This window comes from Saccostrea echinata, unplaced genomic scaffold, assembly GCF_033153115.1.
Source record: "Saccostrea echinata isolate AGI-Se365-2 ecotype Australia unplaced genomic scaffold, CSIRO_AGI_Sech_v1 ptg000054l, whole genome shotgun sequence".
NCBI lineage: Eukaryota > Metazoa > Mollusca > Bivalvia > Ostreida > Ostreidae > Saccostrea > Saccostrea echinata.
Genome location: NW_026889803.1, coordinates 59,210,721 through 59,226,813, shown reverse-complemented (window position 1 = coordinate 59,226,813; position 16,093 = coordinate 59,210,721). Strand labels below are relative to the sequence as shown.

General features: G+C 32.3%; 2 protein-coding genes across 2 annotated transcripts; one reads left to right on the top strand and one right to left on the bottom strand.

Annotated features, from left to right (window-relative positions):
* The first annotated feature begins 497 nt into the window (after positions 1–497).
* Positions 498–8,092, top strand: LOC133205679 (delta-like protein 4). Its single transcript, XM_061341531.1, has 11 exons — positions 498–579; positions 1,708–1,818; positions 1,904–2,014; positions 3,038–3,148; positions 3,450–3,563; positions 3,752–3,859; positions 5,201–5,308; positions 5,885–5,992; positions 6,168–6,275; positions 7,099–7,206; positions 7,557–8,092. Exons 2-11 carry the CDS (start codon positions 1,746–1,748, stop codon positions 7,832–7,834), a joined length of 1,227 nt encoding a protein of 408 aa, XP_061197515.1. The 5' UTR covers positions 498–579; positions 1,708–1,745; the 3' UTR covers positions 7,835–8,092.
* A 5,028-nt stretch (positions 8,093–13,120) lies between these two features.
* LOC133205058 (transient receptor potential cation channel subfamily V member 3-like) lies at positions 13,121–15,349 on the bottom strand. The gene has a single exon (XM_061340799.1). The coding sequence runs from the start codon at positions 15,347–15,349 to the stop codon at positions 13,121–13,123; it is 2,229 nt and encodes a 742-aa protein (XP_061196783.1).
* Between the last annotated feature and the right edge of the window lie 744 nt (positions 15,350–16,093).

Genomic DNA, 16,093 nt, shown 5'->3' with positions numbered 1-16,093 from the left:
GTGTCTATATAATACTGATTGTCAGTCTTGTGATGTGTCTATATTTTACTGACTTTAGATCTGTTGAGGTGCCTGAATTTAACTGATTGTAGATCTGATGACATGCTTGTATTTAACTGATTCTAGATCTGGCGACATATCTGTATTTTACCGATTGTAGAATTTTGATGTATCTTTATGCTACTGATTCTAGATCTGGTGACGTGCCGGGATAATCCCTGTAAACACGGAACCTGTTCCGACACTAATGCCACTTTTGTCTGTAACTGTGACAGGGGGTACAAAGGGGTGGACTGCGACACACGTAATCATCTTTTTTTATTGTGACATCGGTAAACAGTGGTTGAAAGAGATTCAATTAATAAGATTACTTTAATAAACCTGAAATTTGTAGAATTTTAAACATTACAACAAAGAATTATTTTGATATTATATTGAAATGTTGAACGTTACATTTGAATTTAGGTAAATTATGCGCAGACGGAGTTTCATGTGAGAATGGAGGAACCTGTAAGGACGTCAGAAATGGGTTCAAATGTCAGTGTCGCAGCAAATATGGCGGAGAATTCTGTCAAAGAGGTATACCATTGTATTAAGGAATATAATGAATCAACAAATTATTTGATTTCATAAATGCTTAAATGCATGATGTTTTTATAAATATATGGTTTTAAATTCCTTCGAAATCGTAAGAAATAAATATCTTGACAGTCCGGCTTGCTAACCATTATCTTTCGGAGAAGAAAAATTCGATCATGAAATTTTTTACCAAAACAAGTTAAGCAGTGGCATCAAGATTATAACTAGAAGTATTTTCGGTATAGAATTATTGACACCGAATTTCTTTTTTTTTATCTGTTAATTGCCTACCGTAAATAATTGTATATAACCTAATCCATCTTCATACTTCACCATTCGGTTTGAATTATTATGCTTACACTAGACAAAATTGCTAACGCACCCCCAAAGAAAATTGATATTTTACTTTTAAAACTTGTTCATGATGTATTTGATATATAAATATGTTACCAAAGTAACAAATGAGGCACTTAAATGTCTTATCTGATAAATAAAATGTTAACTCAAGCGTAACCATTCATAGAAAAATGAAAATAATGTTTACACTATTTGGAGGGTTTTTTTATGTTTGTAAAGACTGAGGAAAAAATTACATCATATGCAGCGTTTGACCCTAAAAAAGTGCTAAAGCAATCAGTGTGGTGTCTGCAGGGTGTGTGGTGTCTGCAGGGTGTTCCTTTGGAGAAAAAAATGTGAAAGGTTATTCTTTATTCTAGTGATAAAAAAGATTGTTCCACAAAAAATGGGGCAACCGGAAGTTGGGTGGACTAGGTATGGACACCAAGTCAATGGGTTACTACAGGGCGATATGATAGTTAATCGCTGTACATTATTTGATTTTAACTGGAAGACTGCTTCTTTTGCAACTTCAATGGCCACCTTTGATTATGAGTATGTCTGGGCAGTGCACGTAGGAAAATTGGTTTTCGGACAAGAAGGTCATTTAAGGGTCTTGTCATGACACCAAGATATTTCCGTTGTATTGAGAAAGCTGGCGTATTTGAAATACTAGTGCCAATTAGGCAAATGTTCAATTAAAAAAAAGAATAAGAATTACCCTAGAATTAGAATTACAAATATTTACATGTATATAAATGAATATAATTGTAATTTTTGTTTATTCAATAGCCTTAACCTGCAGTGACAACCCTTGTAAAAACTCTGGAATGTGCACAAATCAAGGAGGTGGTTTTACTTGCAAATGTCCTGATCCATACAAAGGAGACACTTGTGAAACAGGTATTATTAAAGTTTCTTAAAATTTTGACGTCAATATTGATAAAAAAAAAATATCAATAACATTTTTAATTGAATTCCCTTAAAGCCAAATCATGCGCAGACAACCCTTGCCAGAACGGTGGAGTTTGTAGAAATAAGTCTCCTGGATTTACTTGTGCTTGCCCAGAAACACACAAGGGGCTAACATGTCAAACAGGTATACTAAGTTATTCTCTCTACTAATATCGACTTTTACAGACTGTAAAATGGGTACTTTATTTTCAGATTAACTAAACATTTTCCTAATGAATTTTAAAATTTTTAGCAAACAACAAAGAAGTCTTCACTTGCATTTTATCGTACATGATAAAACGCTAGAAAACTACAACAACTGGTACAATTCTCTACCTTTCATTTCCTTCTTAAAACAAGATATAAAAACAAAATTTCATCGAATTGATATTTTTATTTTTCATTGAAAGCATATAGATTTTTAATACTTTTCAAATATTGTTTGGATTGATATTTCTAAGTTCAAAATATAGCAATATCTATAAGAGCTTAGAAAATAATGAAATAATATGAAAAAAAATAATTTTTTAGTCTTTTCAAGTGATGCATATATTTAAAGAGGTATTTTTAGGTGGTTTTATTTCTAATGAATTAGTAAAATGAAAATTTCAAATACAAAATACCTTGCAATTAAGCAGTTGTAAAAAGTATTGCATTTTCAATAAAATACATTATACATGTATATTGGAGACTGTGTATTGTAGGATGAAATTGTGAAGATAACGAAGGGTGATCAAAAGTCTATTCAAACAATATAATTTAAGCAGAGCTCTGAAAACAGAGGTGGGATCAGATGTCTTGGAGGAGTAATTAAGCATCCTCTTTCGACCGTCACGCCCGCCGTGTGCTCCTGTAATGATCAGGTAAATGGAAAAATCCGTAAACAATTCAGTTTGAAAATAATGGTTTAAGAATTTGCTTTAAAATCGTCAACCATTATGCGAGTTAGCTACAGAATGTATTTTCTAACAATGACATCATATCAACAAAAGAATATGCAAAATGTTGTCTTGAATTGATGGGTGATATCCTTGTATCATCAACTTATTTGTCGAGAGCCTGCCTTGTTTCTTTAAAATATATATGAAAGTCCCAAATAAGGTATCTTTTATGCATCAAATAGATGATACATGAAATTATATTATTTTTTACTTCCTCTTGGATAAAGCTGTGACATGCAGTGACACACCCTGTTTACACGGAGGAACATGCGTTACCAAAGGAACGAGCTTCCGATGTATATGTTCGAGCATTTACAAAGGAAATAGATGTGAAATAGGTATACATAATAAAGAACTTTTCCATTTTCCCTTTCTGAAAACAATTTGTGACTATAATTATCACGACCTCAAAAATAATGTTATCCGCCTTACAATTACTTTACATCTTTAGCTTTTTTTTAACCTACACACTCAAGAACTTTAACTTATTAATATTGAATTAAGGTAAATAGGGCATGTGTCCAGTAGTTAATACCAAAGACATATTTTTAATTTGATTGCTTTCAAACTAAGATATTCTTGACAAGGATTTTTCTCAAACGATGTCGACGTCATACTTTTATGATACTGCATTTTCAGTAAAAAATTGTGGAGATTCACCTTGTAAAAATGGTGGACATTGTAAAAATAACAGCCCAACAGGATTTACCTGCGCATGCCCATTCACACATAAGGGAATTGTTTGTCAAACAGGTACATGTATAATAACGTTTATGTATATTTACCAAAACTAGGATTACTAGATTCTTTCCATTCAAAATTATTTGTGAGCTTTTATATCTTGAAATATATACGTGTACTAGTTTCCTTTAAAAAAAATAATGAATGTATATTGAGAACTGCTTTACAATAAAATATCTGCTGTTTTTTTTTTACTTTAGTAACTAAATGCGCTGATACTCCCTGTGTACACGGATCATGTAAGGATACCAGTTCAGGATTTACTTGTACCTGTGATCCAAAATTTACCGGAAGTGTTTGTAACACAAGTAAGTCTCTTCTGAGGTAAATGTACCTGAAGAGTTTGTAACACTAGTAAGTCTCTTCTCCTTATCATGAGGTAAATTTACCGGAAGTGTTTGAAACACGAGTAAGTCTCTTCTTCTGGGTTAAATTTACCGGAAGTATTTGTAGCACAAGTAAGTTTTTTCTCCTGAGGTTAATTTACCGGAAGTGTTTGTAACACAAGTAAGTCTCTTCTTCTGTATTAAATTTACCGGAATTATTTGTTACACATGTAAGTCTATTCTACTGAGGTACATTTTTCGGCTTTCTTGCCCCTTATGCAAATCCCTACAATCAAATGTGATAAGAATGATGTAAAAAAGAAGATATCTCTGTTTTTAAGCAGATATTTTTCATGCAAATGACAGTAAATAAACGTTAATTTAGCAGTCACACAGTGAGATATACCAGGTGTGTAAAGATGTTTTAAGCCTTAAAATCAGTTTAACTTCCTCCGATCCATTTAAAGAGGAAAACTCAAGATATAGAATACATTAAAGCGCTTCTATCTATTTTTGGACAAACCCATTCACTATTAGTTAAATGGAAATTTTATACAATATCTCAATACATAATATATAGGAAACATTTTATATGTTATGAAATAAATTGAATACATATACATTGACAAATATACAAGTCATAGTTTTACTTCAATTCGACAGAAACATTTGATATAAGCTGTGTCATCTTTTCAGTTGTTCGTGCCACTCGCAATATTTGATAGTTAAGAAAGGGGACAGAATGACAGATAAATACTTGTTATACAGGGTGACGGGATAGAAAATGCTGTCAAAAGGAGGGGGAAATCACCATCTTATTCTACTCAATAAAATATATTGTATACCATTACCTGAATCTAAATAAATGTAATTTCTAGTTATTGTAATCATAACCATATCTATAACAAACTTATTTACCTTAGGAAATTTAAAAAAAAAAAAACTTACTATAATTCATTCTTTTTGAGTACAATACGTTTTTCTAATATATTTTCTAATGATTGCTTTGATAAAAAGTCTTAATATCTGTCTAATATCAGTAAACGATTTTAAAAAAAATCTGTTGTGGCGTATTGTACTAGTTTTTATCTATGTGCTCTCATGCATTGCATCTGTAGAGACTTAACAAACACTTTTTTTCAATTTTATATTTATTAGCAGAGTTGTAAAAATACCAGTAAAATATTTAAAACTACGCTAAGCTGATGAAAACAAATTATTTTTAACTACTCACTTAACTGCACAATACAACAAATTAGAAAAACAATTTTAGTTGACGTAGTAAATAGGCTAAAATGCTTCTACATTTAATTATAATAATAGCCATCCAATGTTCGCCAAACCCTTGCGTTCATGGAACCTGCTCCACTTCACCATCAGGCTATACCTGTCATTGCGGTGAGAAATATACCGGAAAGAAGTGTGACACACGTGAGTGATTACTTTATTTTAGCATATGCTATCATCATGTGCGTGTATCGAACACTATTCTATACTTCAGATATTATCTGGTCAAAAGTGTAATCTATAAAAAGGGCAAAGTGTTATTTAGGAAAAACTCATAATTTAGACGATGGAACCCTGGAAAATAGCTATAGCTGAAAATACAAATTATATTTATGCATGACGTTCTTTATAGCGATACTTTGTTCCTCTTCGCCTTGTCAACACGGCACCTGTACAGATACACCTACCGGGTACAAATGTACCTGTAATGTCAAATATACCGGTTCAAAATGCGATACATGTAAGTTCAATTCATGGAAAGTATATTCTTTCAAAGCGATTTCTTTTAAATTTACAATTTAAATTCAGTTATATATAAAATGAGTGAGTATGTTATGTATGTATATATATATATATATATATATATATATATATATATATATATATATATATATATATATATATATATATATATATATATATATATATATATATATTAACTTCTACATGTACTAATATGAAATATTTGTACCTGTATCAATGATTTTTTTTTCTGTTCAGTGATTAAATGTTCATCCAATCCTTGTGTTCACGGAACATGCGTCGACACTAACTCTGGATTCAAATGTACATGCGATGTTCACTATACGGGGGTCAAATGCGATAAAGGTATATATACTTAAATGTAATACGAAGTTTATAACAACACATAATGCCAATAAATATTAAAGCAAAAGTATATTCTTTTATAGATAAGAGAAATATTTACATGGCTAAAAGATTACTCATCTCTTTGATTTGAAAACTGAATATAATTTCCGTTGTTCCAATTGCTCTTATGCAGTTAAAAAGTGCTCCTCTCATCCTTGCGTCCATGGAACATGCAGCGATACACAAACTGGGTTTAAATGCACATGTGAAGTTAAATACAGCGGCGTTACTTGTAATACTTGTGAGTGAATAATTAACATTAAATCTGTTTCTATTTATTGCATATCGATAAAAAATTTTGATAAACATAATGATTTGGAAATAATAATTGTGTACTATTGCTCAAATTTGTTCCAGTTTAACACAATTAGCTTCAGTTTTCATAATGGTGAGTTCAGTGTATATTAGAATATTTAGCCAGATTATGGCGTTTTTCAGTTTATCCCGCTTTTGACAAATTTGTAGATTACTGATTGGATAAAAGCTAATCACATGCCGTTCTGAAATTTTCCATGTTAAGTCTCCGTCCAGGGGTAATATTAAAATCGGGCACTCGATTCCGTTCGAAGTGTCGTTATTGTAAATAAAAATGGCGGCTAAGAAACGGTTTGCGTAGGTAGTTAAATTTCTTGTTACTTGTTATGATATTTTATGTTGATTGTTACTGGATTGATTGATATTATGATAATATGCTCATAGATTTTTTTGAAATATTGAAAAAAAAGGTCTTCAGCGGGATAAATTCGTTACACAGTCAGTCAGGGACCTAATACGGAGTCATACAGGGTGTGAAATGGAAATCCGTATTGGGCGAGGCGAAGGATATTTAATTAGATTATGATGTATTTCATTGAATGTTGGGATATTTAATCAGTTAATTGTGTATTTTAGTGTTTGTTTGGATATTTAATTATGTTATGGAGTATTTCAGTGTATGTTAGGATATTTTTAATCAGATTATGGTGTATTTCAGTTTACAAAATGTATGTTAGGATATTTAATCAGATGGTGGTGCATTTCAGTATATGTTAGGATATTTAATTAGATTACATACTTTATTTAAGTGAAAACCTGCGCATCTTCTCCCTGTCTACATGGAACCTGTACTGATTCCGCCTCTGGATTCGTCTGTTCTTGTGATGAGTTGTACACTGGAGCAACCTGTGATACATGTAAGACTAGCAACTCAATCAATAATGGCACAGAATGAAACAAAATGAGATACATGTAAAAGAAATTGTACTATACTCCAAGAAAAATTTAAACACGTAAAAATTATATCATTTAACCATTTCTGTTGATGTCAGCTAAATACTTTTCCTTGGAGAACAACATTTCAAAGGTACTCATTTTAAATTTAATTTTTTTTTCTATAATTGAGGTCATTTTAAAAATTGCCTTGACTCAAGTAGTTTTCAGTTACATATATAATATACTTCGGGCCAGTGGCCTTGGCTGCTTATAGGAAATATTGATCTATTCTTTGTATAAATTACATTATGCATTTGTTTATATTTATTAGTGCTGGCCATTGACGAATCATCTGAAATTCTTCTTCCGAAATGGCTTCCATATTTAGAATATGCAGTTTTATCGATGGCGTCCCTCATAGGATTGATGGTGCTTGGATGTGTTTGTCTAAAGTGTTGTCAGGTATGTGGGCTCATCGACAAAAAGGACGATGACGACGATGATGAAGATGAAGAGGAATATTTGAGAAAGTACAGAAGGGATTCCGTATTTCCGCTAACCCCACAAAAGTCTGAAACATTGAGTAAACGCGGTGGATTGAATTTTTAAGCCTATACAATGATTTAACTGCTTTAAAATCTAGGTATTTCATCCGTTTATCTCTTATACTTTTTTTAGCTATTGATCTAGCATATTTAATGTTTACCACTGAGAGAGAAACTAACTGTAAAGACATAAAGACTGTGTTCTTAGATTTTTTTCTCTTTTAATTTTGTTCGTAAATGATTAAAACAACTTAATCACATATCTATATAATGTGTGACTTTATCTTTACTTCGTGTACATTTGTCGTGTATATTATCATATTCGTGCAATTGACTTTTTTATATTTAATTTCACGTTAATTTTTTTTTTCCTGCAATAAAGCCATTTTTGCATTCTTACAAACAAATTTGAACTCCATTTATTATATTTGTGAATTTATCACATCCTACGATGTGGGAAAAAAAATGAGAAACATAAAAACATCTACTATTGTTGGTCAGGTGTTTATATATTCTATAACCGTCCAAGGATAAGCTTATTTATAAATGTAATTGGCATTTTTATAATTCCTTTTCGTGCTTTATTCTAATTCAATAACATAAGTAATTGACGTATAAATTAAGAGTTTTTTATTATTATTTTTTTTTTAGCTCAACTGGTCGGAGATCAGAAGAGCTAATGCGATAGTAAGGTGTCCGTCGTCCGTCCGTCTAGCTGTCTGTAAACAATTTTTCAAAACTCGGACTTGATTTTGATGAACGGTGTTGTAATGGTTACTAAACATAGAAATTCTGTGAAATACCTTCAAAGTGCTACTTCTCCTTTAGTTTTAGTCTGATATCAGTATAACCTGGCACACAAGTAGACTACACTGAGATACAGAAATTTTTTTTTCCATTAATTTTGTCTTTTTTGTGAGAGTTGTTGCCATGGTTACTAAAATTAGAAATGTTTGTGAAATACTTTCAAAAAGCTACTTCTCCTACAGTGAATATAATTTGGAAACAAGATTTCAAACTCTGTAAAAAAAAATCCTTTGTATCGTTTTTGGATTTGGAATAATGGCGTGCCATGGTTACTAAACATGGAAATTTCTGTGCAATACTTCCAAAATGCTACTCCTTCTACAGTTTTCATCTGATTTCAATATAATCTTGCACATAAGTAGATTACACTTTTATACTTAATTTTATATTAGTTTTTTTTTTATAAGTGGTCTTGTCATGGCTTCTAAAAATAGAAATTTTCGTGAAATTCTTTCAAAAGGTTACTCCAACACTTTTAATCCGATTGCAGTAAACCTTGTCACAAAGGAACTACATTTGTATACCATGGACCATGCATTATTCTATTTATTGCTGTTGCCTAGTTTCAAGTGCAAGTGCTACTTTTCTCTTCCTTTGTTATAAATACAAACCAGTAGAGCTACAGTCTCATCATAGACTTCTGATTTTAAACTTTGTACTGTGAATTGTACCAGCATCGGAAACGTCGCTGAAATTAGTTAAAGGCACTTAAATCATAAATAAATTTCTTACTTAAAAAAAGGCACGTACAAAGGGTTGGTGGGGTGGGGGGGGGGGGGAGGGGGGGTATTATTCTTAGTTCAGGTCGAGAAACATTCAAACATCACATTATTTTTAAAACAACCCCACATTTTCTATTTATCACTGTTTTTTTGTGCTATTGAGGAGGAAATGGAGAACAAAGAGGAAAAATCTTTCTCTTTTTGTAATTTTTATTCATAAAGTAAATTTAAAATGTCGGTGCCCCAAATTGTCATTGAATAAGTTCCTCACAAAACTGTTTTGTAGACATCAGCACTGCATTTTTTTTTTATTTTCTTCTTCCACACTCGATCTCCCTTCAGTCATATTAGTAAAAAAAAGCTCTCATCCATAAAATAAGAACTTTTTCCAGTCCTTTGCTATTATATTATATGCTAATTTTCCGTTTGGTACTGTACCTTTAGTCTTTTCTTTTTGAGGCATTATAAGGATGCAAATTTTGATAGTAAACTGAAAAAGACATTTTCTTGTGTCAATTTTGGATAAAAAAAATCTTTCACATTCATACATTTTTTTTCTTTTTTTATAACACATATCTTCTCTTTTCATGATACTTTCTACAATTTCTGTTTAAATATCCATTTGTGGATTAAATATTTCTTGTAGAGGTTCAATGACATATCGGGGTGTCTTGAAGTCATACAAATCAGTCATATGATTGATATCTTTTGGCATCCCTCAATTCAAAAATCATAAGACTGGCTGGAATTGGACCCCTTCTACCAATTCAAATAAATAACTTAAATTCAAAAAATAAAATTCAATAAGAATGGTTATATGGGTTTCTTTTTCTCCACATAGTATTGCTTTTGGGTGCAGCAATGTTTGTCAAAACCACAGGCCTTTTATAAAGCGCTTTCATCCGATTGACAAAACTGGGGGGGGGGGGGGGGTAAAGGTGTGGAACTTCTCAGATAGGGTACCCAATGAAATACCAAATGATTTTGAATTATACTTTTAAATCATATCTCTTCACATATAAACAGAATACATTAATACCAAAGTTCCATCCGAAATCCCTTATACTTCCCAAGAATGCTGAAAACAACTGCAAAATTGACGTATATCTCTTTGGATGAAAAGACACCACAAAAAATTCTATACTTATTGACTTTATTATTTTTATCCTAACTGTGGCGTATAAGAGGGCACGATTTGTATTGTACATGTAAATTTAAATTTGGCTCCCATTTCAATTTCATATTGTTATGGGTCAGAATAACCCGAAATGCCAGCAAAATCAATCACAAAGTTTAAACGTAACAACAATTTATTTACAGTAATATATAGAAATCAAAAAAGTACAAACTTACGGCAAGAATCCAATCATACATACAACAGTGTTCCTTTACTATACACAATATCCCAGTGAGAGTATCCAACACTTATCCTATCCCAGTCTCTTTGTACTCAAGTCTTTTTGTTTGTACGCCAGTCTTACCCATGCATACAATTGACAGTGTATTTATACATTAACGTAAATTTAGAAAATTCTAGAAATTGTAAATACAAGATGTTACTGAAATATTCTGGACATACACGAAATTCAAGATTCAAGAATGTTCTAGAAAAAATAACCATACTGTTGACCACTCAGGAGTGTTCTAGAAGTTTCTTAATCTTACTTAATATATACATGCTGAAACAGTACAAACATACTTCAATTACAATACACCTTACAACAATATCAACATCACAGCATCAACCCAATGTTCAAATACAACTGACTTTACTGTTCGATAAAAATTACAAACTTCAACAAGTTTGAATTTCAACTGTTCAGCACATATCTGAACTTAAACTTTCAGTCAACATCAACATTATTCAACAACTAAGCAACCTTAGTCAGCATAACACCGGGAAACACCGGGTTTCCTGTGAATCTATGAAATTTGTAATTGTCAATAACTGCGCCAAATCAACATACATGTAATGTCCAGTAATTATATTTTTGTTTCAAGCTTTCTGAGACATTGTAACCCAAGAAAATCATTAACCCTAATTACATGTATTGGATTTGATGTTTCTGAACAATTTCTTGCATATTTAATAAAACTTCCTCACCCGACAATAAAGCACTCTCTTTCTCTAAATGCGTTTCTTTTGCCAGGGCCACTTAGGCTTTTTGGCGGGGACCTCGCTTTTTTTAACCTCGCTTCCCTCTTGGTGTTATTGTTAAGTTTGACTCAGGAGTCTTAAATTGTCTTCTTGCTCTTAGCATTTCTTACAGATCCTCAACTTTTTGTCTAAAATACTTCTGCTTATAATTTCTTCATGCAAAAATCGACTATCCCGTAGGCTGAGTGTAATCAGAAAGTTTAGAATGCGTTATATGATACCTGGTATGATCGATACTACATTCCCATTCCAATTATAGAAGAAATTAATAGATTTTATTATTACTGAAATCCGGCTTGGGCCTCTGATCACATAAATTTAAATCATTTGATTTATTAGTCTTTAATCGTTGAAAATGAGTACCCTATCTGATTCCATATCTTCCATGCCTTTATTATTTTTAATCCCAGTTTTGTCAGTCTTAATTAAAGCGTTCTAAAGGCCAGTGGTCAAAACTTCACGTATTTTCTTCAGGTAGGTGTAAAGGTTTTGTTTTTAAGTTTCGTTTAAAGAACTTCATATAAACCACCGAATAAAACCATAAAATTGACAAGAAGGCTACTCGGAAATCATTGAAATATATTTTTTATTTTCCTTTCTAATCAATACCTTTTAATGAAAATTGGTATAAAATTTTAAAAAATTAATTATAACAGAAACTAAAAGTAAGAACAATTTTAATTTTTGGATTTGGAGATGGTATATCAATTTGTTCTTGGTTGGATTACCCTGTGCAATCAAGGAATCATTGAAATTCTGAAACTACGTGTACTACATAATATATCAAAATGGACCTGGAGTAAGTGGGAAAGTGAGAGGCTCAAGTGACCCTTCCTGAGCCGTTGACGACGCCGTTGTTGCCGCAAACTTTTCACATTTTCATCTTCTCCTCAAACCAACAAAATTTGCCACAAAGCACCTTTGGATGAAGGCACTTAAATTTTCTTATTATGAAGGACCAAGCCCTCTTTCAAGGGGATATAATAATAATAATTAGTGAAAAAATAATGTCATCTTTCAAAAATCTTCTCAAGAACCACTTGGCCTGAAAAGAGACACCTGTGTGAAAGCTTCATTAAACCGTAGATTCAATTTTGTTTAAATCATGACCTCCGGGGTTAGGCCCGGGCCATAAAGGGCGATCAAATGTTAACATAGGAATTAGGAAAAATCTTTAAAATCTTTTCAAGAACAGCGAAGTCAGCTAGTCATATTTATATGGAAGATTTTTCAATTATTTTAGATTCAAGTTTGTTCAAATCAAGACCCCCGGGTGCAGGATCAGGCTACAATGGGTGCTCAAAGTTTAACACACCGATCATATAAAAAAAAATTAAATTTTAAAAATCTTCTCAAGAACAGCAGGACATGATTAGCTTCCTCGGGTAGTGACGATTCAAAATTATTCAATTCATGACTTAGGGGGTTGGGTGGGGCCACTATATTTGATCAAAGTTTAACATACGAGTATATGGGAAGAAATCTGATGATGAACAGCAATGTCATAGTGACTATGGTGAGCGTTGCGGCTCATGAGCATGTTGTTTATTTTATTTTTATTTAGTGCAGGTTTAAGAGAACCAGCAATGGAACCAACAATTGGTCAGTATACAATTTATTCTTCAAGTCATTGTATTTTACGACTTACATTGTAACACTAATTCTACTTTAATTGAACCCATGCAGAAGAACTTTTCACATGTGGGATTTGAAATGATTTGTCCCTTTTTTCCACCGTTTGAATATATGTAACATCTTTTTCGATGGATCCTGTTTGGTTTGTGGGTAAATTACGACTGGTTTGTATGAAGTCAATAATTGTTTCCATATCCTGATTAGAGGTCTTCTTTATCTCCTCTTTTTCACTCCTGTTGTAGTAAGAATCATCCAAGGAATGGACAGTTGTAAAATATCGTGGTTGACCATTACCTCTCATTTTCCGAGTCCAATGTTTTGCTTTGTATATACAAGGTACAACCTTTTCTAAATAAGGAGTTATTATGATATCTTCAAACAACTCAATCATACACAATTTTTGGTACTGAAGGTATAAGTGTTTTTGTTGATGTACATCTGAAAAAGTTTGAGACATGATTGCTATGAGAGCATTTAGAATGTGAATGAAGGAAAGAATTGCAAAGAGCACAAACATTGTATAGGCAAGCCATGGGATTCTTGACTGACTTAGTACACCGATGTCATCAAGGGCAACTCCGAGCTTAAACATTGTGAAAAGAGAATCCCTAAAAGTGTTGAATTCTTCTGGATCTTCTTCTGTTCCATGGAATAGTATATGCATTACAGTAGTAAATGACATTAAAAGAAAGATAAATACGAAGGAAAAGGGTAAGAAGTCCTTAACCAAACCTGCTTTTAACATGTATGTAAAAGAAACGAAGTTTTTATGAAATGGAGAAAAGTACAGCATAAAATACCATCCACACAACAAGATGCATACCAAGTGATAGTCCCAGTGCAACCGAAGGAAAGTGAGAACAGATTCAATTATAGCCCCGAAAGACACAACAGTCAAACAAATAATGTAGTCGAGATTGTGCCAAATTAATCCAAAACCACCGAAGTAGCAACGTAGTAGCAACTTATGGAAAATAAGAGAAGAAAAGACAAAGTAAATCATTCCAACCAATAGAAACATAATTCCTATTGGATAAAAATCTTCTTGCAGCTCACAATTATTTTGGTTTTCTATGGAGCAGACCAAAGCTGTAGATTTTTGCACCGTTGCCAGTGTTGAGATAGAAATGAATGAAAGATGCATCACTAGCCAGATAAATAATGGTACCCTATATGTTTTCCATTTTTTCTGAAGAATGAATTGCACCAATTTTAGATTAAGAATTTGAAATGCTTCTTTGTGAGTACAGTGTTCATCGAATAATCTTTCCAGTATCGTAATTTCTGATGGATTCCATTCCGAATTATCTTTTCTATCAATATACATAATCATTCTGTCAAATTCCGTTACATCGTATACTCGAATGTCAAAAAGACCATCCTGGGTGTTTTGGAAACGATAGACTTGTGGAACTTCAATGATGCACGCAAAAATTTCTCCGACTCCGAGCTTGGCAGAGAGTTGAAGTGGAGTCAGTCCTTCATTATTTTCACAGAATAAAATGTCTTCGATTATGGGATCCTTCAATTCTTCATATTTTTCTCGCAGATACTTAAAGGCGCGTTTGACATGGCAAATTTTCTCTGGATAAATATCCCCATATTTGATCAAAGAATGAAATACAGTGTCGCCATGCGTATTTTGTGCACAGAGACTAGCCTTTTTCTCCAGTATAACATCGATAATTCTTTTAGAGTTGGAATCGTTTTCTTTCATCACGAGAGCAGCTACTGATAATGGGAGCTGTCCCATTAGAGCCGTGTTCTTAAATCGGCTTCCATTAGCACAAATGTTTAATAAATCTCCTGTCATATCCTTGGCCTCGGCAAAATCTAAAAGAATTTTAACAACTTCAAAATTCCCTATCACAATGGCAACATGTAGAGCTGTTTGGCCATTATAATCGCTGTTATCTCGTGGTGTGACCACTAATTCTGCATTTTTTGCCAGGAGGTCTTCGACACAAGATAGGTCACCAATGTCTACATTTTTGATAGTAATATGTAAAAGTGTCTCTCTGTTATAATCACTTTGTACCATTTGATTTATATCTTCTACTCTTTCTTGTTTTATTACTTCCTTAATTTGTTTGAGAATACCCAATTTATTTCTTTCTTCGATGTTCTTTTTAAGATTTTCAAATAGAGGATCCTGTTTAAGTTCAGATTCACTCTCATTTTTAGTCTCATCGTCATTCTCCTTAGTAACTGCAAATTCAGCTTCAACAGTACTTCTGTGGCTTACTTTATTTCCCATTCTGGAAATAAATAGAAATAAAGACATTGTAGTTTTTATGTAACTTTTGGCAATACTGATGAAAACTGAAAATTCTTGTAAATATTTAACTCATTACTTTCAGCTGTAATAAACAAAATCTTGATGATGTCACTTTTTTGAGTACTGAAAAGGTCCTTGAATATTCAGATATTTGGCAACAAAGTCCATTTATTCGAATTGATAATTTTTTTCAATTTTGAACAAATTTACAGTTTCTAGGATAAAATATAGATGCTCATAAGCAAAAAGAGTACATTCTCACGAATACTTCTTGCTGGGACAGGAAGGTATATGAAACAGTCAAGATTATCAACAAGGGTGAATTTTCAAGATTCAAAATTATATCTTCATAATATGGAAAAGTCTTTTGAGCATTGGAGAAAAAGAAATTAAAAAAAGAAAAGAATTGTAAAGATGGTCTTATTAATATTTTTTTCTCTTTTATACACAATTTTATACATGTCATATTTTGATGTGAAATAATATTGGGAATGTTACCTTAAAGGATACTGTAAAGAATCTATTGATTTCAATAATGCTCTCTCTCTCTCTCTCTCTCTCTCTCTCTCTCTCTGTATAATGTAAAAGGTGAAAACACAAACAGTGATCGATCTCATTAATCCAGTAAACAAAACGAATCGTGCACAATATAAGAGCCATTCTCTGTAATGACTTGAACTTTTATATAGGAGCTGTGGCACGCATAGTCTCAGAATTTCTCCA